This window comes from Gavialis gangeticus, unplaced genomic scaffold, assembly GCF_001723915.1.
Source record: "Gavialis gangeticus isolate Ggan-Ray unplaced genomic scaffold, GavGan_comp1, whole genome shotgun sequence".
NCBI classification, from domain to species: Eukaryota; Metazoa; Chordata; order Crocodylia; family Gavialidae; genus Gavialis; species Gavialis gangeticus.
Genome location: NW_017729034.1, coordinates 69830761 through 69853336, shown reverse-complemented (window position 1 = coordinate 69853336; position 22576 = coordinate 69830761). Strand labels below are relative to the sequence as shown.

At 44.7% G+C, this 22576-nt stretch overlaps 1 protein-coding gene across 1 annotated transcript in view; it reads right to left on the bottom strand.

The window, feature by feature from the left end:
* PARK2 (parkin RBR E3 ubiquitin protein ligase) overlaps window positions 1–22576 on the bottom strand; it is a 1789008-nt gene that overhangs the window by 29894 nt on the left and 1736538 nt on the right. Inside the window, exon 11 of the mRNA XM_019526940.1 lies at window positions 3260–3377. Coding sequence (XP_019382485.1) covers window positions 3260–3377 — 118 coding nt within the window. The remainder of the gene's footprint in view (window positions 1–3259; window positions 3378–22576) is intronic.

Sequence of the window (22576 nt, the reverse complement as noted above, 5' to 3'; positions counted from 1 at the left end):
TGACTTGTGGAGGGGAAGAAAGAACCAGGGACTGAAGGCAGGGAGATACCTGCTTCCCCTGCTGCTAAATTAAGGGCTTTACATCATTGCTCAAAATGCCATTTGGTGGCACCTGCAGGGAAGCAGGTGAGAGGCTTAGCTCCTTTACCAGGGGACACCTTCCCCAGTAGGTGCCAGGACCCTACAGGCCCTAGCACACCCTGCTGGCTCCTTCCCCCTGTTCATGCAGCTGAAGCCTGCAGCTGCCAGGACCCTAGAACCTCACCTGCCTTCACCACTTGGGTTTGGACACTAGTCAGAGCCTGTAGTGGCCCAGGTTACAAACCCTACTAGGTACACTTCTGTTTAAACCCACTTTGTTCAGGATTTCTTCCAGTTTCCTCTCTCATAATCTCTCTGCTCTTTTTCCTATCAGAAATATTAGCTTCTTGGAGCAGGAAATGTGTCATATTCATTGGCACGGCCTTTTGGGAAGAGCTGGTATAATATGAATTAGTGACAGCTCTAATAATTCACATTCAGATGATGTCATTTACTTAGGTAATGTTAAATACCTGATGGTAGCATGAAATACATGGGAATAGTAACTCTGAGAGAAGTCACAGTGTGCTGTGTTTTATCCTAGTCTCGTGAATACCATAATACATGTCCAGAGCGTCTCTTACTTTGCACAAACCACAGCTACCGATTGTGCATTTGTGAAGAGAAGCAATGCACTTGAAACTGGTAATTAGGACTCATGGCATGCTTAGAAATGGAAACCCCTCCCCTCCTCAAAAAACACAGTGCTTTACTTCCAGCCCAGTGTGCCCCAGTGCCTGCCCGGAAGAGGAATCATGTCAGTTTGACCTGGCTTGCCCAGCATCTGTACAGCTCCCATGGTTCAGCAGGGCTCTTTGGCACTTTTATCTAATAGCTGTGTAACCCTTATGCCGGGCACCAGTTGGCAGCAAAAAGGGCCAGGTTCACATTTTGGGGTACCCCATAAATTATAAGGGTGGCTTGAGCCTCCACCTAGAAATCTGGGAACAATAAATTTGCTGGGGCATCCTGTATAAACAAACCCCCCTCCTTGCAAGCAGTGTAAACACAAAAACTGAAATTTATTGCAAAAAATAAAAACAAAAGAAACACTAAATATATTTTAAAAACACTATTAACTACAAAGCAAAGTCTATAGGTGGCACCTTCTTGGGGGAGGCTTCACTCATACGCAGGCAGTCTGGGACTTGGGACTCCCCAACAGGGGTACTTCCGGGGGCCTACACCCCTGTACCTGCCCTTCAGCAATGGGCTGGAGAGGGGGCCACACGCCAGAAAGACCTGAGCTGCTCCTTGGGTTCACTGTGCCATGGGGAGCTGCTTGAGATCATGGGCCCTTCTATGTTGCAAGGCTCTATTGCTCCTGGAGACGTGGTAAAGCCCCAACCTCCACCTCCACATGGGGGATTTGAGGGGTTAACTACAGCTTTCATCAGCATACTGCACCCCGCAATTCCTAGTCCTAATCCCAGCTTTGCTGGGCAGAAAACTACAAAATGACTCAAAGGAAAGGTCAGGCCTATCTTGGCTTGGGCCTGAACTACAACTAGCACCCAACCACACCGTTTCATTGGGACAAACTACAAAAGGGATAAAAGGAGGCCCAGGCCTATTTCACTGGGCCTGAACTAGCCAGCAAAAGCTGGCCAGGCGTATATGTACTGCACTGAAACCTGGATAAACAGCAAGTAGTGCCAGGTCTCACCCTGGCCTAAATCTGCCAGCCAGACTTATGGCTGAGGTTAAGCCCCACAGCTAGGCTGAAACACAAGAGCTGTCAAACAGCAAACAGAGGCCAGACCTATGGCTGCAGCCTGGACATCTAGTCTCTGCTACACCACTGTCCTGAGACAATACAGTTACAAAACAGAGAGGGCCAGGCCCATGTGGCCAGTAACTGCCAGGGCCCCATTACTGATCATTTTGCTCCAGGGATTAATACCCCCAATGCTATTAATATCCCACTCAAAAAAGGCGGCCGGGGGGGGAGGGAAGGGAGGAAATAGGGGTCTCAAACTCTGAGAGAGACTTTCTCTGTCTGTACCTGAGGCTTTCCCTTCACTTAGGCTTCACTCGCCTCTCCAGTGAAGGGACGGGGGGGAGCCCCCCATGGGGAAAGTTTTTCCTGCTCCCCATTCAGCTGTGCAGCTCTTAGCAGCCCCAGGAGAAAGAGAAAAACTTCAGCTGGGTTGTTTTTATATACCTGGTATGACATCACTCACGCCTTGTCCAATTAGGGAGTGCCATGCTCCAGCCTCTCTGTCATTCAACCTGCCTGGAGAATTTTCTGCTTCCTCTGGCCAACGAGGAGAGAGGAGTTTACGTGTTTTGCCCAGATACAGGCCCCAGTTTTCCATGTGTGGAGCACATGGCCAGAACAACAGGGGCCATCTTGCCCATGTAAAAACACAGACACCTAAAAATATGATACACAACAACCAAAACCACATGCTTTACCATACGCCACCCAAGTGTGTGTGGATGTTACAGCTAATTCAATACAGCTATTAGATACAAGTGCCTAAAAACCCCACTGAAATGTGTGAGCTATACAGATACTGGGGAGCCGGGTCAAGCTGATGCAATTTCTCTTCCAGTAAAGTGCTGCTATTCTTCCCCAACCCCGTCATGGTTGTCAGCACCTCATGGTAGTTTTGCTCACTCACTGTTTTATCTTGGACAAGTCAAAGACTCCGTGGGCGCCTATACACATACAGCAAGACTGCTCTGACATGCTGTAATTACAGCGCGTCGGAGCAGGCTTGATTGAGTCTGCTGAAGCATGGTAATTACTGTGCTCCAGTAGACTCCAGCATCACATGTATCAGTGTCCCTGTGCTGAAAAATGGTGGCAGGGGCCCTTTAACTAAAGCTTGTTTGAGCCCACTGCCATTTTTCAGTGCAGGGACACTGATACAAACCATGTTCTGGGGCTTTAATTAGAGTGGCTCTCAGAGCGCCTCCCCCACCTCGCAGAGCACGTGTATAAAAGCCCCTTGTGCCTCATTCTCCTTGTCTAGAAAAAAAGGAGTGAGCTTAAAGCACTCTGTGATCCTTTCATAGTATGTGTCACTATTAATGATTCAGAAATAGTATAAAGAGGAGACTGGACTGTTTCTCTCCCTGGCTTGGCCAGTACAGAATGGGTATGTACCTACTAGTGTAATTGTACTCTAGATGCTTCCTGTGAGTATTGGTTACTCTCTAATAAACCTACCATTTTTTTCCACTGGTACCTGGCAACGAGGACATGGTTTTGTTGTTTTTTGGATTGTTTCTCTGGATGCCTTTTCCCACCGTGCTCGCATGGCTGCGTGCTCATTGACCACATATCCCTGGAAAGAGAATCAACTATTAGTACCATACAGCTAGGTTCCACTACAGCTTCAGGTGCCTTTTGGGTGTAAAGGAATAAGTGTAGCTATTTACTAAAGTGACACAGACACAGGAGGCTGAAATTTGATTGAACTGAATTTGCATTACAAACTGGTAAAATCCTGACTCCAATGCTCTGTAAGTTAACCCATTTGGGTTGAAAAACAAAAACCAAGACAATGCAGCACTGTTCTGTGATGCACAGTACAGTCTCAGAGTGGAAGAAACTCAGTTCCCAAGAAGAAAACTGTTTTTTTGGACTTTGCAAAATAAGGCATCTTTTATTTTAGAGACTTTGGTTCAACAAATGTAATTTTTAGTTGCCTACAGAAGCTAGCCCAATAAGCAATAGAGATCAGGCAAAAAAATACTGGACAAGTAAAAACTGGTGAATTATGAAGCCAGAAAATATCTCCCCAGCCAGTATACTTCTAATAGCAAGAGACATCATGGAGAATGTGCATTAGAAGTGATTTGTGTATTTGTCCTATTTATGAGGAGTATAAAATTACATAATCTACATACACCCTACCTCTTACCTAGGATGACACTGCAAGAATTAATGTCCTTGAGTATGTCTGATAGCAGTTTGAAAAATATATGGATAGAAGTTGGAAACAATTCAGTTAGATACCAACCTTGATCCTCTGTATACGGTCAAACTATCGCTTCTCAAATGTCTAAGCAAATGAACTACTTAAACTAAGCGTATCACTCTGAATAAATCTCATCCTTTGTGTTTACAAGTTTCAAGTAGTTGTAGGCAGTTACTTTCCCATTAGCTGTCATTCATTTCCCATCAGCTTCACATTCAAACAGCACGCCTGGGAGCAAAAAACTCTCGGGCAATAAGCTCTGGAGTTTATTCATGCATGTTAATTGCATGTGTAGACACACCCACTGAAAACAATATAAGCCACAAACTATATTACCTAATACTGTGAAATAGCCTAATAAAACAAAGTGCCATTACAATTCTTACAATTCATTGGTTATTTTTTCTCTATAATCAACTTACTTGCATTTGATGTGTTTATCACAAACCATAATCTTTCAGTTTCAGTTTTTATGTTATTAAGTTGAGCCAGAAAAGATTAAATCATAAACAAGAATAGTGTAAAGTTATTGCATTTTCCTTCTTCCTCCTTGTTCAGGAACATCTGTTGCCAACAAATGGATGCCCTTTTTATTAGATTCCAAAGCAAATTCAGTGGTAACAATACACATCAGAAACTCCATTTTGAAATGGTGTTAAACTCTACAGCTCCTTGATACTAGTGCAAATGCTCTGTGTGTGTGTGTGTGCGTGCGAAAACACACACACACACACACAGAGGAGATTGACAGAAAGAGGGAGAACACAACTAAAGGGGCTAGCAGATGATAGGTCTTTATACTAAATTGCCTTTAATACATAGTAAAAGCAGAGCAAATGTATGATGTGGATCTAACACATGACTCTACTTAGGGTAAAGTTACTCCTTTGGGGTGGGTCCAGATGGGGTGCAGAGATGTGGGCACACTCGCTTTAACTACGTGCCATGTGTACAATGAGTTCTCAGAGATCACTGGCATGACGTCGGCAGAGCTCTTGCTGGAAGCTCTGCATGTACTGTGAGCTCACTGTCTACGTGGCACATGAATGGACTTCACTTCCAGGTTCTTGTACTGAGGGATGTTTATATGAAAAGGGGTCTCCTCTGAAACAAAGCATTTTTGGAAAGACCTGAAGTTGGTGTAAAATCAGCATGGCTCCATTTGAATGAATGGAGTTATACTGATACATTTCAGCTAAAGATTTGGCTTAGAAAATGTAATTTCCCTTGAGGCATCAGGTAGAATGGATGCCTTAAGGGGTGCTGTTTTAAGGGGCTAGGAGCACACTCTACGCAGCGTACTATTGTGATGAACCTTTTGAGTCTTGCATATGGGTTCCATCTTCCAATGTAATTAGGAAAGCCATTAGGAAAGACCTGCATAACTAGGCCTTATATTGACAATGCAAGTCCTCTTGGCTCAGGAAAATAAAGGTCTTAAAGGCCAGAGCACTGTCCATCATAATTATTAGGAACTTCTTTGATTATGATGGTCAGAGAAGAGCTTGTGGAAATGTCATGGGCGCACACACTGAGTTACCTATGACTTCTTGTGATGAAATCACATGACTCTAGTGAAATTTTGGTATTGATGGTATATTTTGATGGGGAAAAAAAATCCAAACCTGCCGCCTGCTGCCTCCCCCCCCCACTTCCTTCCAACTTAAGCTGGGAAGACACAAGCATATCTATATATCTCTAGTGATAACCTGGCTATGACAGGCCATGTCTGTTACCTCTAGGCTGCTTTACGGTTATTTGGTCTCTCTTGACATGGCTAAGTTCAAAGTCCAACTGTTGCTTCATATAGCAACCAATCTTCTAAATCAGACAAGCTCAAGACAGTATATTAAACTAGTAACACAAGTCCTACATGACCTGCACTAATTGTTTAATTACTAAAGAATATGCCTCATAGGTCTAGCAATGATCTACAATTCACTTAATCTGGTAGAATGGGACTCTCTCAAAGACCATCTTCCAGACCCTACTGTGGCATCTATAATTGTGTTACATACTGTGACTAAGAGGACACAGCTGCAGAAAAGTAGAGCAATGGTTTTCAACCTTTTTAGGCTCGAGGAACCCTCGATAATTTTTTTGGAATTAGCAGCACCTTGGTTGAGAACCACTGGGCATCTTACTTGGTGTATGTTAACTCTACAGGGAACCCATTCCAGATCAGATTTAAGCCTAGAATGTGGGGACTGGGGGCAGGATTTGGCAATCTATTTCCTTCTCCCCATACAAGAAAAAAAGTCAGGCTGATGCCAGTTATGGGACGAGCATTTAGTATATAGTTCTCAACTGTCTGTCCCTTCAGAAAGTCATGCTGCTGCCAGGTGTTTTCACCCTTCACATCTCTGTTTCTATGAAGAGCCTGAAGAGTGGGAACCAGAAGGGCTGTGGTAGGAGGAGGGAGCTCCAGCCTGCACTATACTTATCTTGGTTTGGCCCTGCATATACCTCCTGTAAATAGGGATGTGCAGGGCTGCAATAGCAGTGCCAGTGCCATGGCACCTTTCAAAGGATCTTGTGGCACCCTGATTGAGAATCACTGAGGCAGAGCTTGTGTAAGACTCTGGAATAACCTCCCAAAGGAGACAGGGGAAAATCTTAAACTAATTATTTCAGGTCATGATGCAAGAATCACCTCTCCACTAAAGGACGCTACATGGGAATTGAGCGGAAGTAAACCAGTCCGACGAGAAAGGAGGGCAGGAACCAACTGTAGAGATTTATCCACAGAAATATGTGTGTGTGTGTGCGCGCGTGTGTGTGTGTGTGTGTGCATGTGTGTGTGTGGCAGGTAAAAAAATATTATAAAAATAGTGAGTGCTAAATAAAATTGATACATGCAAGATAAAATGAGCGTGGAAGAGATAAAGCTGACAAGTCAGTGAGTATATCTAGCCTTTAACATAGTATAATAAGAAGAAATAAGACATCTGTCCATAGTGGGTAAACTGTTTCCATCCACCGCAATAAAATTTACCATAGTGTTTCCTGTTTGAAGTGCAGGGAACACCAGTAACACAGTGCTAACTAAAAATGCTACTGTGATATAAATATCCCTGTATAGTTACACCTTCTTTATAACTGTGTTATGGAACTAGGAAAAGGACCGCTTTTTGTCTATTGTGAATATCACTTGGAAACATATTCTAGACTCAGAATAAAATGTGAAGCTTTCCACATTTAAGTTCTGCTCGTCTTTAATAAAATGCAAGCTCTGGGGTTACTGCTTGTTTTCTATTTTTAATTTCATCCTAGTAACAAAAAATAAAATCCGGTCATGCATTACTTTCAAGTAAGAGTCACAGTGATTTGTCTGGCATAAGCTTCCATTTAGTTAGAATACAGGGCTTTTCTCAGTAAATCAAGGATTTACATTCAATTATTTTTTTTGCTGAAGACAACCCTCACTGTCACTCTGACATCTCCTCTGCTCCTCCACCCCCACTGTCATGGTTAATGCCAGGGTTCATGCCCTGCTTGCATGATTCTACAAAGGAAGATGCCCATTACTAAGACAGCTATTTTGTATGGAGGGAATTAAAAGTACTAGTATTAAACTAACCAAACTAAGTTCACGTGAAGGAGCTTTGAAGTAGTAAAGTTCTTCTGATGTGTTTAGGAAACTCTACAATAATAAAAACTGTCCTAAAGTGACAGCAGTTAATTAAAATTTCACAGTATAGTTATTTACCTAGGGCAGGGGTGTGAAAGATACAGCCTGCGGGCCAGATGTAGCCCCACCATGGTGGGTTATTTGGCCTGCTGTCTTTTTCCACAGTTTCCCACCACAACTTCATCCATCCTGGCTCTTGACTATGCTCTGAATTGTGTGGCAGGGCTTCTCACTACTGTGACCAGAGCCATGGAAGAGGGGCAGGGAGCCAGGAATAGAGGAGTGGGGGCAGGAGTCACCTGCTCATGGGGGCCTCATCCTAGTAGTCTCAGTCCCCTTGTCAGCCTCATGCTAGTGCTGGGGGAGGTATTGGCAGATCCCTAATGCAGCTATTACCAACTTTACTATTCACAATAGTTGCTGGGTACAGGAGTCAGCGGCACTTGGTGACAGGGTGGCAGTAGCAGTAGTAGTGGGGCATGGGGGCAGGGGTCCATACATCTGCTGTCTTAATTCTGTGGCTGAGATGACACCTTGCCCTCAGCAGCACTGGTTATTTCTAAAAGCAAGATACTGGTTCAGGGCACAACCCCTAACAGTTACACCTCTGGTCCTTGCTACCAGGGCCAGAGCCCCAGCTCTTGCCTGCTCTCTGGCCATAGTGGCAGGACTTCTTGCTGTAGCTCTCAAAGGTCCAGACTTCTGGTAGGTCTGGCAGCACTGCAGATGGAGTTTGCTGCAGCCAGAGCACTGACGACACCAAACTCTGGGGTAAAGTGTCCGTACCTGAGGAGAGGGGGGTGATCCAGGCTGACCTGGACAGGCTCAGGAAGTGGGTGGATGAGAACCTGATGGTGTTTAACACTGAAAAATGCAAGGTTCTCCACCTTGGGAGGAAAAACCTGCACCATGCTTATAGGCTTAGCAGTGCTATGCTGGTTAGCACTATGGATGACAGGGACTTGGGGGTCATGATTGAGCACAAGATGAACATGAGCTTTCAGTGTGATGCTGCAGCTAGTAAAGCAAGCAAAACGCTGTCATGCATCCATAGATGATTCTTGAGCAAATCCCAGGATGTCATTCTCTCATTGTACTCGGCCTTGGTGAGGCCGCAGCTGGAGTACTGTGTCCAGTTTTGGGCTCCACAATTCAAAAAGGATGTGGAAAAGCTTGAGAGAGTCCAGAGAAGAGCCACGCGCATGATCAGAGGTCAGGAAAACAGACCTTATGACAACAGGCTGAGAGCCATGGGACTTTTCAGCCTGGAAAAGTGCAGGCTCAGGGGTGATCTGATGGCCACCTATAAGTTTATCAGGGGTGACCACCAGGATCTGGGAGAATGTCTGTTCACCAGAGCACCCCAAGGCATGACAAGGTCAAATGGTCACAAACTCCTCCATGACCATTTCAGGCTGGACATAAGGAAGAATTCCTTTACTGTCTGAGCCCCCAAGGTCTGGAATAGACTGCTGCCGGAGGTGGTTCAAGCACCTACTCTGAATGTCTTCAAGAGACAGCTGGATGTTTATCTTGCTGGGATCCTATGACCCCTGCTGTCTTCCTGCTCCTGGGGCAGGGGCCTGGACTCTATGATCTTCCAAGGTCCCTTCCAGCCCTAGTGTCTATGAAATCTATGAATCTATGACCAATTTGAGTTTAACATCTCCAACACTAAAGTATCATAACTGATAAAAGACAAAAGAACTTCACATACCAATAATATAAAGAAGACTCTAAGGCTCTGGTATGGTAATGCTGCACACTAAAGTGCTGAATCTGCAGGTTAGCACTGGACAGAACAGTCTGAATTTAATTCAGATAGCCAGAGGGTACCAAACTCACTCCAGCTAAAACCAAAATCCAATCTTAAACAATTTATTTTGTATATTAATCATTTCTCCCAGTGGAAAGAAGGGTATACAGCCTATTGTGAGTGGCAAGGTAGCTGCAAATGACTGTCATTTTAAGCTTACAGACACTGTCATGTAGTTTTTTAATTGCTCCTCAGAATAAGATCTTTTTTTTCATACTGCAGATGTTATATCCCTGTCATAGTTCTTATCTATTTTTCATTAGACAGGAACTGAGGAACCATTTCTTACATTTTGTTCCATGCACCTTTACTTTGACAAAGAACTTAATTCTGCAACAACATTTTTTGGACTATGCATAAAATTCCTTACCTTTTGGTAACTATGGGTTAGATGACCCATGCCAGACATGTGTGGTGTGAATATACCAGATATTGAAAATCCTGTGCCTAGCTTTCTTTTGCCATTTTTAAGAGAATGTAAAATTCATGCTAAGTTTGCATATTTAATATGGCTATGTTTGATTTTAACTTTTTAATTATATTTGACAGAAAGATGAAAGGGTTTAATAATGAATGTTCTGTGCTTCATACCATCACTCAGCACGCACAGAAAGAAGCTGTTTTTCCATGCTTCTCTTTGCTAGCTTTTTCTATCACTAGAAACCACTGAAATAACTCAAATCTTTTCTGGTCAACAATTGTTATTTAATATTTTTATTAGGTTTTTTCCCATCAGTACAGAAATATGTTTACACAGAACAGCTGCCTTTCTATCTATTTATATAAAAAGGAGAGATGGCTTACTACCATAGAAGGACTGGATATGACCCACTTGAGCAGACAAGCATGGTACATCATTAACTGCCTTGCAGGCGAAGGTACCAAAATACACCATTACCCTATGTCAGCAAATTCATATACTGTGCAACAACAGCAAGTACAGTAACCCAAGCAAGCAACGCACAGAAATGATTAGACACTTGACATGCAAACAACTTCAATTACCCAATGCCAACCTTAATTTAACCACTTCCAACTCTGACAATGAGTTTGTCACAACTATTAAAGCGATCCACGCTGGCAAGGCTGCTGGACCAGATAAGACATTCCCCAAATTTGTTACCAAATTTGGAACTGCAATGAAAAGATGCCTTCAGAAGTTCATATATAAATGTCTAGAAAGTAACAGACTTCCAAAAATCTGGAGAAAAGCTGACATTATTGTTATCCTGAAACAAAATAAACCACCAAAGGATCCAAAGACCTACTAACCCATCTCACTACTCTCCATTACATACAAACTCATGGAGCGCATGCTTCTGAACAGAATAGACGTCATTGATCCCCAGCTCCCAAAAGAACCAGCTGGCTTTCAGAAAAAGTGGCATACCATTGACCAAGTTCATTACTTACATCTGACATAGAAAACAGATTTGAAATAAGGCAAAAAACAGGCACAGTCTTCATTGACCTTAGAGCCACCTATGATACTGTATGGCACCAAGGCCTCAAATATAAACTGAACTCTATGATACCTGACTGCAAGCTATGCACTTTCATCATGAATATCATCTCCAGCAGATCATTCAAACTCGCTGCTAGCCAAAGAGAAAAAAAGTAGAGTACAAACTCTGAAGAATGGAGTCCCCCCAGCAATGTTCCCTCTAAGGAGTAGCGGTCTGTGAGTGTGCCACTTTGATCTGTGAGCATCCCGCTTCGGTCCCACAGTTCCCTGGAGCCGTCAGATCCCACGAAGCAGTTCCCCCTATGCTTGCCCGTGCATGCAGCAGCAGGAGCCACCCTCCCCCCATCCCTCTGCCCCCCAAATGAGCTGCTCACGGCTCCATCCCATACCCTGCACTGGCTGGGCAGTGCCTTTTAGCGCCCCTTCACTTCAGCACCCAGAGCAGTCGTCCTGCTTGCCCCCACCTTGCTACGGCACAGTGTCTTCCCTCTCCTCTCCTCCCCCTATAATGGGATAAAGTGCCAAAGAGAATCTATGATGTGAAGAACAGACAGTGATTTTGAAGAGCAGTATTTTTTGTCGAGACTAAAAATATAACCAACAGCCAAACTTTTATCTGTTCCATTTAGCGGTCTGATTTACTTTTAATCACTGTCCAACATAAATGCTGATTTAAGTACAGTGGCTCTGCAGCGCACATGATAAAAGAACTATTTTTGTTCTGTTTATAAGAGGAAAAAATACCAAGTGTTGTTTTTAATATTCTACTTGGACTCACTTCAGTTCTGAATTTAAATACAGATTTTTTTAAAACTCCCCTCCCCCTTTAATTGGTGGAGAATGTGCCCAAAAGCTTTAAGATAAATACAATAATTTGTTTGTAAATATGTAGTTGGTCTAGTATAAGATATTGCCTCTTCCACAAATTTTGTTTCCTTTTGCCTCTAGACCAATACAGCTGCAACCTGGATACTTGATTTTAGCAAGGCTTTTGATACAGTCTCCCACAACATTCTTGCAGGCAAGCTAAGTAAGTATAGGCTGGATGAATGGACTGTAAGATGGATAGAAAACTGGCTGGAGCACCGGCCATAGAGAGGAATAATCAATAGCTCAATGTCTAGTTGGCAGCTGGTATCAAGTGAAATGCCCCAGGGGTTGGTCCTGGGGTGGTTTTGTTCAATGTCTTCATCAGTGACCTGGAAGATGGCATGGAGTGCACCCTCAGCAAGTCTGAAGATGACACCAATCTGGGGGGAGTAGTAGATATGCTGGAGGGTAGGGCTAGGATTCAGAGTGACCTAGACAAATTGGAGGAATTGGCCAAAAGGAACAACAAGAGGTTCAGGAAGGACAAGTGCAAAGTTCTGCACTTAGGACAGAACAATCTCATGCACCAGTACAGGCTGGAGGCTGACTGGATGGGCAGCAGCTCTGCAGAAAAGGACCTGGGGTTACCGTGGACAATAAGCTGAATATGAGCAGCCAAAAGGGTGCCTTTGTTGCAAAGAAGGCTAATGGCATACTGGGCTACATTCATAGGTGTGTTGCCAGCAGGGCAAGGGAAGTGATTATTTCCTTCTATTCAGTGCTGATGAGGCCACATCTGCAGTACTGTGTTCAGTTTTGCCACCCACCCTGCCCCACTACAGAAAGGATGTGGGCAAATTGGAGAGGCCCCAGCAGAGGGCAACAAAAATGGCTTGGGGGCTGGGGGACATGACTTATGATGAAAGACCAAGGGAAATAGGTTTATTTAGTTTAGAGAAGAGGAGACTGAGAGGGGATTTAATAGCAGCCTTCAACTACCCGAAGTGCGGTTCGAAAGAGGATGGAGTGAGACTGTTCTCAGTGATAGCAGATGACAGAACAAGGAGCAACAGTCTCAAGTTTCAGCAAGGGAAGTTTAGGCTAGATATTAGGAAGAATTTTCTTACTAGGAGGTTAGTAAAACACTGGAGCAGGTTACCCAGAGAGGTAGTGGAATCTCCATCCTTGGAGGTTTTTAAGACCCAGCTAGACAAAGCTTTGGCTGGGATGATCTAGTTGGGGATGATCCTGCTTTGAGCAGGTTGTTGGACTAGATTACCTCCTAAGATCCCTTCCAACCCTAATTTTCTATGATTAGACTCCATCTGGGCATGCATCTGAATGTGCATCCATCAAAAGCAAATTTGCTCCTGAGAGGAGTAGTTCACCAGGGCTGCTCCTGCCCTTCTCTGCCCCTTCAGCAGCAGCTGGGAGGAGCTCCAGGCTCCCTGAGTGCCACTTCTGCTTGGTTCAGGAGTATGGAGATGGTCCTGATCTTCACAGGGTGAAGGCGATCATGGTCCCAGCTGCATGGAGATCAGGACCAGTCTTAATTTCCCAGTATGCTATTAGCTTTTTTTACAGCAATTTTTATATAATGCAGCTGTTTACAGTAATTGTGTAAGAAACAGGCCATGGTGCTGACAGGAGCCTCTCTGTGCCTGGTCTTTTGGCTACAAGGCCCTGCTTTCACACATATACCAAAGCCTCAAAACATATTAAGCATTTTCTTGAAGGATTAGGTAAATTATCTTTTAAGCATGACTGTGATGTTTTGAATGCACTCTTATTTGAAAATTCCAGATGAAAATTAAACTCTGAAATAACTGCAAATGCTATGTACTGTTGCATGATTAAAACAAAATACTATCTACAGAAAGCCCAGCCATCACAACTTCATATGCCTGCTGAGAATGTACATGCAAAACAGCATAACATATGAGACAGACGCTGTTCAGTGAGTATGAAGGCAAGCCTGGGGAGCAATGTCTGTAAGTTACATACCACCCACTGGTGACTTCAAGAAGTGCATGTTTTTAAAATTAGCCTGAAGCTCACTGAAGTTCATTGTCAGCCTCTCCTGAAGTGCTTTATAATACATTTAGAAAGCTCCAGAAGTGCTTGGCAATACTGTGCAAGCAGAAAGCTTGAGAGTGCTACATGTTCTCTCTTACATAAATACACAACTGAGAACAGTAATTCATGTGATACTAAAACAGCAGGGTGTTTCAAAGTTATTTTCATCGTTACAAACAATAGAAATGGTCCACAGATGTTATGCTCTCCAATAAATTGGACCAATGGGACTCATAAGTCTTATCTGATTCTAAACATTTGCTCTTCTTTGGCTGTTTTTAATGTAATTGCTAGATTTACAGTAAAATTTAGAGGATTATTTGCTCCTCATGGAATACATTAAATGTATGAAAATGAAGGCCCTAGCTGCCTCATGAGATTGGTGATGGGACATATGTCACTGGCATCAGATGAAAAGCCCCATCTCATCCATGCAAATGGAAACTGAAAGTCATAACCATCAGATGGCTGTTTGGCTTGTACTGTCATTCCACAAGGCATATATTAAACTACCACTCCAACTAATATTAATAGTAATACACTATCAAAATTGGTACTAACTGCCTTCACAATAGAAAAGCCAAGAGCTGTAGGGGCACAGATTACCTTCTTGCTTCAGGTGTGGTTGATGCATATTGCTAACAGAGCCATCATCCACTTTGCTCACAGGAAGTGAGTGATGGCTCAAGAAACGTGTCAAATAGCAAGGAGGAACACAGCCAAAATGAAGCCTCATTTACAAGCTGATGAATTGTTTCCAAATACTTTTCACTCTTTGCGCAGTTCTATTTTGTGTTTAGCTATGCAATTTACCACTCATCACTAAAAGATACAGTGCTCAGGTTCTTAAGGTATCTAGATTGCCACTGGGCAAAATGCTAAATGAGGCGTATTCCTTCCTGACAAATAATGACCATCATACTGCTGGCTTTAGCTGCAATGCATCTCCCAGTCCCATTCCCAGTACTGGTATTTAATAATAAAGTAAGCAAGTAAATAATCATTTCAGAATGGCAGTGATAGTGAGATATACGGTATGTTGGATAGCACTGAAATTACATTTTGTCTCATCTACCTGATATTTTATATAGCACTAGTGTGGTTAGCACAGTTTATATGCATTGGGCTGACAACTTCCAATATGTAAATGAAAGAACACTAGGCATAGAAATCTTAGCCAGATAGACAAGGTGACTGTGGCCTGTTCAACTTTTTTCTTTAATTGTTTGAAATACCAGAACAGATGTACAAAATACTTCCAGGTCCCAGTGACCATACCGAGGATGCCTTTCACCTGCTGGAAAATCAGTTTCTCTTAAAAAAAATGGAAGAATCAAAAATGACCAGACAGGGGCCACCCTGCTCCAGTCTGCCTGCCTTAGTCCCACATAGCAGCAGCAGTGTCCCGGCTACCTGCCTGGCACACCTTGCTGCTCTGTGTCCCTGTGGCCTCTGCTCTGGGACTTCTGACCAATAGGCCAAGACCAGACTACGGAAGCTGGGACTGTCCCGGTTTGCCCAGAAAGTATGGTCACCCTATCCATGCCCCTACATCCACTAGCCTGGATGAGATATTTTGTTATCAATAGCAGCTCCCTGGAGTGCCCCCACCCCTCCCCTTACAGTTAGCCAGAGCCCAAGCCTGGGCAAGAAGTGATGCAAGATTTTTTTGGGGGGAGGGGAGGGGGGAGATGAGGGGGGGTGTTTAGCAAACAAGGATAGGTTGGACTACTGCTCAGGGACTTTATTACATACCTGTATATCCTATTTTTAGGAAGGGAAGCATCTAAATCTAATAAATAAACAAATAAATAAATGCTGAGAGGAACTGAAGTCTAACACTTTTCTTGGAATGATAAACAAGTTGTAAAGAAACCCCCATGCTCTGAATTAGCTGTAAGTTGCTTATTATTCACTTGGGGATTGGGACAGCGCATATAATTTTCACACACTGAAGCTATTAAGCTTTAAAAGACCAGCAGTTGCCTAGCCATTAGTAATTTCTTGTGTGCTTAGAAGCAGGTAATGGCCAACCGTTAGGTAGTGCATAATTTGGCACGACAGAATCCAGACCTAAATACTCAACAAGAATGTATTTCTAAGCAGTACATGGATATTTACCTATTTTCCCCACATGCTGGTCAGCAAAACCACATTTTTCTGAAGTCTGGTAAGAATACCTACAGAGAATTGCCTTTGTGTACTTCACTTGCACTTTACCCATTAGTACCATGTAACGTGATTATATTGAACATTCCAACCCTGACAACCCTTATAAAGCATTATGATTGTTTGAAGCTGTTCACAGGGTTGGGATGTTCAATATGAGCAATATAATCACGTGAGGTTGTTCCAACCCCAGGTGCCTCCTTCCATGCTTGGGTCTCGGGACAGGGCTGCCGCGGCTTGCCCACTGCCTCATGCCTCTGCCCAGCTCCCGCTTTTCCTCAGCTGGCCTCTCCCTCTGCCCTCCCAACCATGCCAGACTCCTGGCGCCATCCTGGGAGGAGCTCAGTAGAACAGCCCTGGTCCCTGACTTTTTTCCCAGTTCTGGAAGTCGGGATCATCCTGATGTGGTCACTAAACAAATGCTAAGGTTTAGAAAAGACATGTCTCTGAAGACACAAATGTTCCATCTCTTACAGTTTTCAAGCTATTTGTATTTAAAGAGCATTATGGACAGACAAACACACAGAGATGGACTAAGCCCTTTATATATATATAGATATCTATATATCTCCCACCTCTCTCGCTATATATATTTTACTACCTCTATATATATATCCAAAGTAAATACTTTACTTTAGTTTGGTATGAAAAGGACTTTCTACCCTTCTTAGCTTTTTTGTAAATTCTTATATGCCATTACGCTACAGGAGAAAACCACGTGGGCCAAATTCATGGCCCTAATTACATCCGTATATGTGAGGGAGGGATGAGGGTGGTGCTTGATATGGAGTGGTGCTTGAACATTACGACCCAACCCTGTACCGCGAGTGATACTGGGTAAACTGGAACCATGCTGAGCAGCTCTTGCACTATCTTCAAGAACAGATAGCAGATAACTCTAGCATTGTACTACTGTACATAGAAACAAATAGCTACGTCCAGTCTCACAGAACAGTACCCTAATGTATACTAATATATTAGAAATGTAACATTGCCTCCTAGGGCTCTGTATCAAACACAGAAGTTTGAGACAGAACAAAAGACAGAAAGCAGAGGGGCAAATATGAATTTTCTAACTATCTTTAAGGTCTCATTTTCTCTGCAAATTCCTGCAATGTGCCTATCTAATTCCATTTCTTCTCTCACGTTTTACATTTGCACTTAAGCTCCTTACACATACTTTATTCCATATAATTCATATAAAAGAGTTTCATATGTAAGGATTATGAAGACTGTATGCATAGTAAGTGCGGGAAGAAGAAGAAAAATACTTAGGCTCTTCAAAATGATTCCTTTTTGTTGTTGTTTCTTGCTTTTATTTATTCATTTATTTTAAGAGGGTCTTGTTTTTTCATGATGCAGACTGAAAGAAACCAATGTAAATGTCAATTTATTACTTGCCTCAGGGATTTTAGAGAGGGGTAATTAATTAGCCATGTTAGTCTGTAGCCAGGCAGATGGCAGGATAGATTTGCACCTTATAGACTAAATCAGAGATGTATAAGCTTTTGTAAGAAGAAGCTTACTTCATCAGATGCATATCTGCCTCATTAAATGCAAATTTACTCTGCCTTCAGACATTTTAGCTAGCTTTCTCTCTCTCCTATACTCTGTATCACAAGCCAAGAAAACCATTCCTTTAGTAGTATACTACCACCTTGTGGAGAAAATTCAACAGCACAGCTCCTTTTCCCCTTCCACCTAGTCCTCAAGAGCAGCGGCTCTCAACCTTTTTCCTACCCTGATCCATTTGTAAACATTGATGGCAAGTCCCAACACACAGCTCCCTAACCCTGCCGGTGCCCCTCACTCAGGACCCACAGCCCCATGGCCTTGCTGGTGCCCCTCACTCCTGACCCACAGTCCCCTGTTGTCCTCCTCAGCCCCATCCGGGTCCTGCTGGTGCCCCTCATTCCCAACCCGCAGTCCCCCGGCCCCAGCTGCCCCTGTCTCGCTCAGGCCAGAATGCAGTGGCTGCAACAGCTCTGGCTCACGTGGGCAGCAGCGGAGCAAGTCCAGCCCTGGCACGAGCTGAAGGCATGGCATTAGGGAATGTCTGTGACAGGCAGCCTGGCCATGGCCCCACCCGGACCCTGAGCAGCATGTCTTGGGTGTCCTGCCCCTGCAAGCATGGGCACTGGTGCTGCTGGCCCAGCCATGTAGCTCCCCACTGCCCCTGAAGGACACCCTTCCTCTGCTGGAGGGACAGGCACCTTCTTCCCTGCCTCACCTGCCCTGATGCAGCCTAGGTTCCTGGCCACCTTCCCCCAGTGCCGGCAGGCATCTGCTCTCACTTCATACACCCATCCCCTCTATACCCACCTACCCCCACCCCCAGCTGTCCCCAAGCCCTGGACTTCCAACTCCCACTCCCCATACACTTAACTGCATCCAGCTGTTGGGGCTGCTCCCATAACTCTGCCTGGCTGCATGCTGTCCACATGCATCTGCGTGCACAGACGCATGTGCACTCACTGCCTCTGATCACCCCAAGCTGCTCCTTGCAGGCTGGAAGGCTGCCAGCCTGCAAGGGGAAAATCCATGCTTTCCCACATTTTTCTGGGACTTGCTCACAACCCTTTCAGATATTCTTGTGACCCTCTTTTGGGTCAGGACCCGTGGGTTGAGAAACACTGCTCAAGAGCAAAAAGAATTGGCTGAAGTTAAAAACTAAGTTTAGCATATATCTATACTTAAATATCTTGGGATAGCTCCTAGTATGCACACCTTCTTTTGGACTAGCTAAATTATATACATGGGGGTGGGGAGGTTGTTCAGGAATATTAGAATGGAAGGGCTAGAATAGCTAAATTCTTAATTTGATTCCAAGTAGGTTTTTGGATGTTAGAGATATTTCTAGGTAGACAGGCAGGCAGACACTTAAATACACACACACACACGCGCGCCAAAAGAGGACTGTATGGACATTGGGACATGCTGGGAGGTGGGCTAGATGATCTATGGTGATCTCTCCTCCCCCAGATGTAATATATTTACACAAATCAATATATGTATATATTAATATACTATTACTTCATTTAATATATAATAGTGGTACATTTGTGTGTTTAGATATAAAATATATCATTAAGTCTACCTCTAAGCATGTGTTAATTCACATATGGTCCTCTATTGAGATACAACTGTGTGTGTACACATGCATGAGTCTAGTTGAACCTAATTAAGAAATTAGTGTAAGGGCTCTAAGATGCAATTCACTGCTTTGTAGGCCTTTGTCTAGCTGGCCAGCATAGCTATTCTAGGTTTTCTAAAACACAGGTTATTACTATATTTCTTGAAGTACAAGATACTTTTTAAGAAACAAATATTCTTCTAATAATGGCCTGTCTCTTACATTTTGGATGGAGGGGAAAGTAAATGGCGTTTGTGTATTTATAAGTGTGCTTTTATTTGCCATTTTATTTTTTCTTAAATTAAGAGTCAGAAAGTTGAGTGCATCTTAAATTTAAGAAATTCTTGTAAGTTGAGGAACACAGTAATATAATTTTCCACACTGCCTCGTACATTTTAGTCAACTTCCTTTTTTCGTTTTCTTTTAGTTGATTAATTGCCTTGTCCCTAGTATTTTCCCTCCCCAAGATGTGCTTTGTACGACGCCTTCATAGGGTTTTGGCTTCACTACTAGAATTAGCTCTGCTGGGGCAAAAGTATGTTCATATGGAGAAACTTATAGCCATAAGGCCTTTCACCTACTTGGTGCTGTGTAAGGTAGGAAGAAGGATCCTGGGATAAGCACGAGGGAGCAGTTGATGCCTCCGGAAAGAGTGAAATACAGATGGCATCTGTCACGGAGCGGGGTCCTAGGGGTGGCCGTGATCTCCCCTAGCGCCTCCTACCATGCCAAGTTTGCTTCAAAGCACCCTTGTTCTTGCCCGCCACATCTTGATTTCCATCCTCTTGGTCACAGTGTTCCTGCTCCCCGCGTCTTGCTTCTGTAAGGGGGTTCCAGGCACCCCAGCCTTATGGGCTATGCATGGCTCCAACCGCCCCTTTACCACACCCCAAGCCTCGCTGATGTACCAGATGTTGTTCAGTCTGTCTCACTCTCTGCGCCCTCTCTGGCACTCAGGCTCTCTGCGGCCCTCATCTCGCCGCTGCCCCCACAGGCGCTCAGGCTCTCCGCAGCCTTGTATGGCTGCCCCCTTGCTTTGGGGCTTCTCTTGTTGCCCCCTTGCTCTGGGGCTCTCTCACCACACCCTCTGCTGCTCATCAATTGCCCTGCCCCCTCACAGTGGGGGCTTCTCACCCTCAGGCAAGCTCAGGTGCCTGGCCCCAACTCTCCTCAGGGTCTCGAGCCCCCGCAGATGGGCTCAGGTGGCCATAGCCGTGCCTGGCCCTTTGCTCTAGGGCTGGGGTCTGCACACCCCAAAGTGCTGTGCCTTCTCTGGAGCTGGGGTTAGTACACCCCAAATGCTACGTCCTCTCTGGCGCTGGGGTCCCCACACTACTGTGGGCCCCTGTGAGGCCTCCTCCAACCCCTAATAGCCTCACCCAAACCACCAGTAGTAAACTGTCAACAGAAAACTCGAGCCCCTAGGCTATAACATAGATCTAAGCCATCTGGCTATAAAACATTCAATCAAGCCTGTCATAGGGTTTCTCCATCTCTCACCCATAACAACTGCCTATGCATTCTAGCCTCTTCCTTTTCATCACTCTGGCAGAGCTCCTACCCCATGACTGTTGGCAGGGAACTGCCTGCCTCAGCCTGGGTTTTATATAGTAGCCAGGCCCTGCCCCTTCTGTTCAGCTGCCCAGGCAGGTGTGGATCCTTATCTCCCTCAGCCTTGGCAAGCTGCAGCTGGGCCCCCCCACTCACTGCTAGGGCTCTCTCCCTAGCAGCTTTCTACTCTAAGGAGCAGGGCACCTAAGTGATCTGCGACAGCATCCATGAAAGTTTAGGGGGTTGGCAAAATTTTAGGAGATTAATATTTTTCCACAGACAGGCATGCAACAATTGCACACAGAGGGAAGGCAACAAGTTTTAGCTCTACGAAGTTCTGTTTTGTGTGAGTGTGGCATCAGTTTACTCTCTGTTGTTTTTCAATACAGGACTGCATGCTGGGAGGTGATCTGTTGTAGCAGCAAGACCAAAGCTCTGTCACAAAAGTTTACAAAGCACATTTGATGCGTCAGAAATTAAGGTTAAAAGTTCCAAAAGTGGCTACTCGCATTTGTGCAGACCTGTTATATGCAGAGCCTGTTTTTCCAGCATGCAGAACACCTGCGACCACAAATGCAGTAACTCAGAGTGCTGGGTTTAAGTGCACCTGAAAAATCAAGCCTGGGTGAGCAGATTTTGAAAATCCCACTAAGCACCCACAGATGTCCTAGGTGTCTAACTGCCAATAAAAATGTGGCTATGCAGTGGCATGCATAGAGATTGGAGCCAGCTCTGTCCATCCTAGCAAGATGCAGTGCATCTGTTTCTGTGCAGTGCGCTGCCCCTGGTAATCAGTTTTGCTGAGAAGCAGGTCCTGTTAGTTTAAGAAGCCACAGTGCTTATGATTCTTCACATAGTGCATGCAAAGCTAGCTCTGATCTCCCTGCAGGCCTCTGCCTTGCATTGTGTGGATTGTAGTATATAAGGTAGCAAGCTCACTACAAGCTCAGGGTAGTGGCTTAACAAAATTGGCACCCAGGACAAACTCTGCAGGAGGAGGGGGTTGGCAAGTGGTTCCAAGGGCGGGTGGGGTTCTGCAAGCAGGGGTATGCAGCAGCTTTACCTACATTGAACATTCCTAAACAGTCCCAGCTGAGCTGCTCATGTAGCCATGCTTGCTCTGCTCCCACCTGGGTTAAGTACAGAAGTTCAAGAAGGTTAGATCCAGTCAGAACTAGCCACCCAATCTAAGGTAATCTGAGATGGGGGGAGGTTGGAGAGATCAGGGTAAAGCAGGCTTAGGGGGGAAACTGGAGGATCCATGGAGGCATCGGGGTGCAGGTGGCATCCGTAGGAGGTTCTGGGGGCAAGCAGGATGTAGGCATGGATTGGGGGGGCAAGCAGGATCTGCTAGGGGTGCTGGGATCTGGGAGGGTTTGGTGGGATCAGGGGGCTCTGCAGAGGGGCTTGGGGTGGGGGGCATGAGGGACTATTTTTAGCCCCTAACCCCTCCCCACCAGCAAACCTATATCCTCATCCCTTCCACCCTACCAGGACTTACTTTCTTAGCTCCTGGCACTGGCAAACACTGATAAAACTGGCACTAGGAGAAGCGTGAGATGGGGGTTCCTGGCAGGGGAGGGGACACCTGGCTGGTCTGCAGGGTTGAGGGGGAGTGAGGGGCCAGGGGCTAAAAATACCCTGGTGCCAGGGTGTGTTGACTTAGAAATGATATTTAAAGATTCGTTTTTTGGGAACTGGCTTATGGATTTAGGCATATGTATTAGAATGGTTCAGGATCAGTGACCATGGGCTGATCACATTCCTATTCACTGTAAAGCTAGCAAGTCAGTCAGCAATGCAAAAGTCCTTGATTCAAGGAAAGCTGACTTTGACAAGCTCAGGAGGCTTGTTCGCAAGGCCTTAAGGGACCACAACCTGAAGGGGAGGGAAGTTCATGATGAGTGGTTGG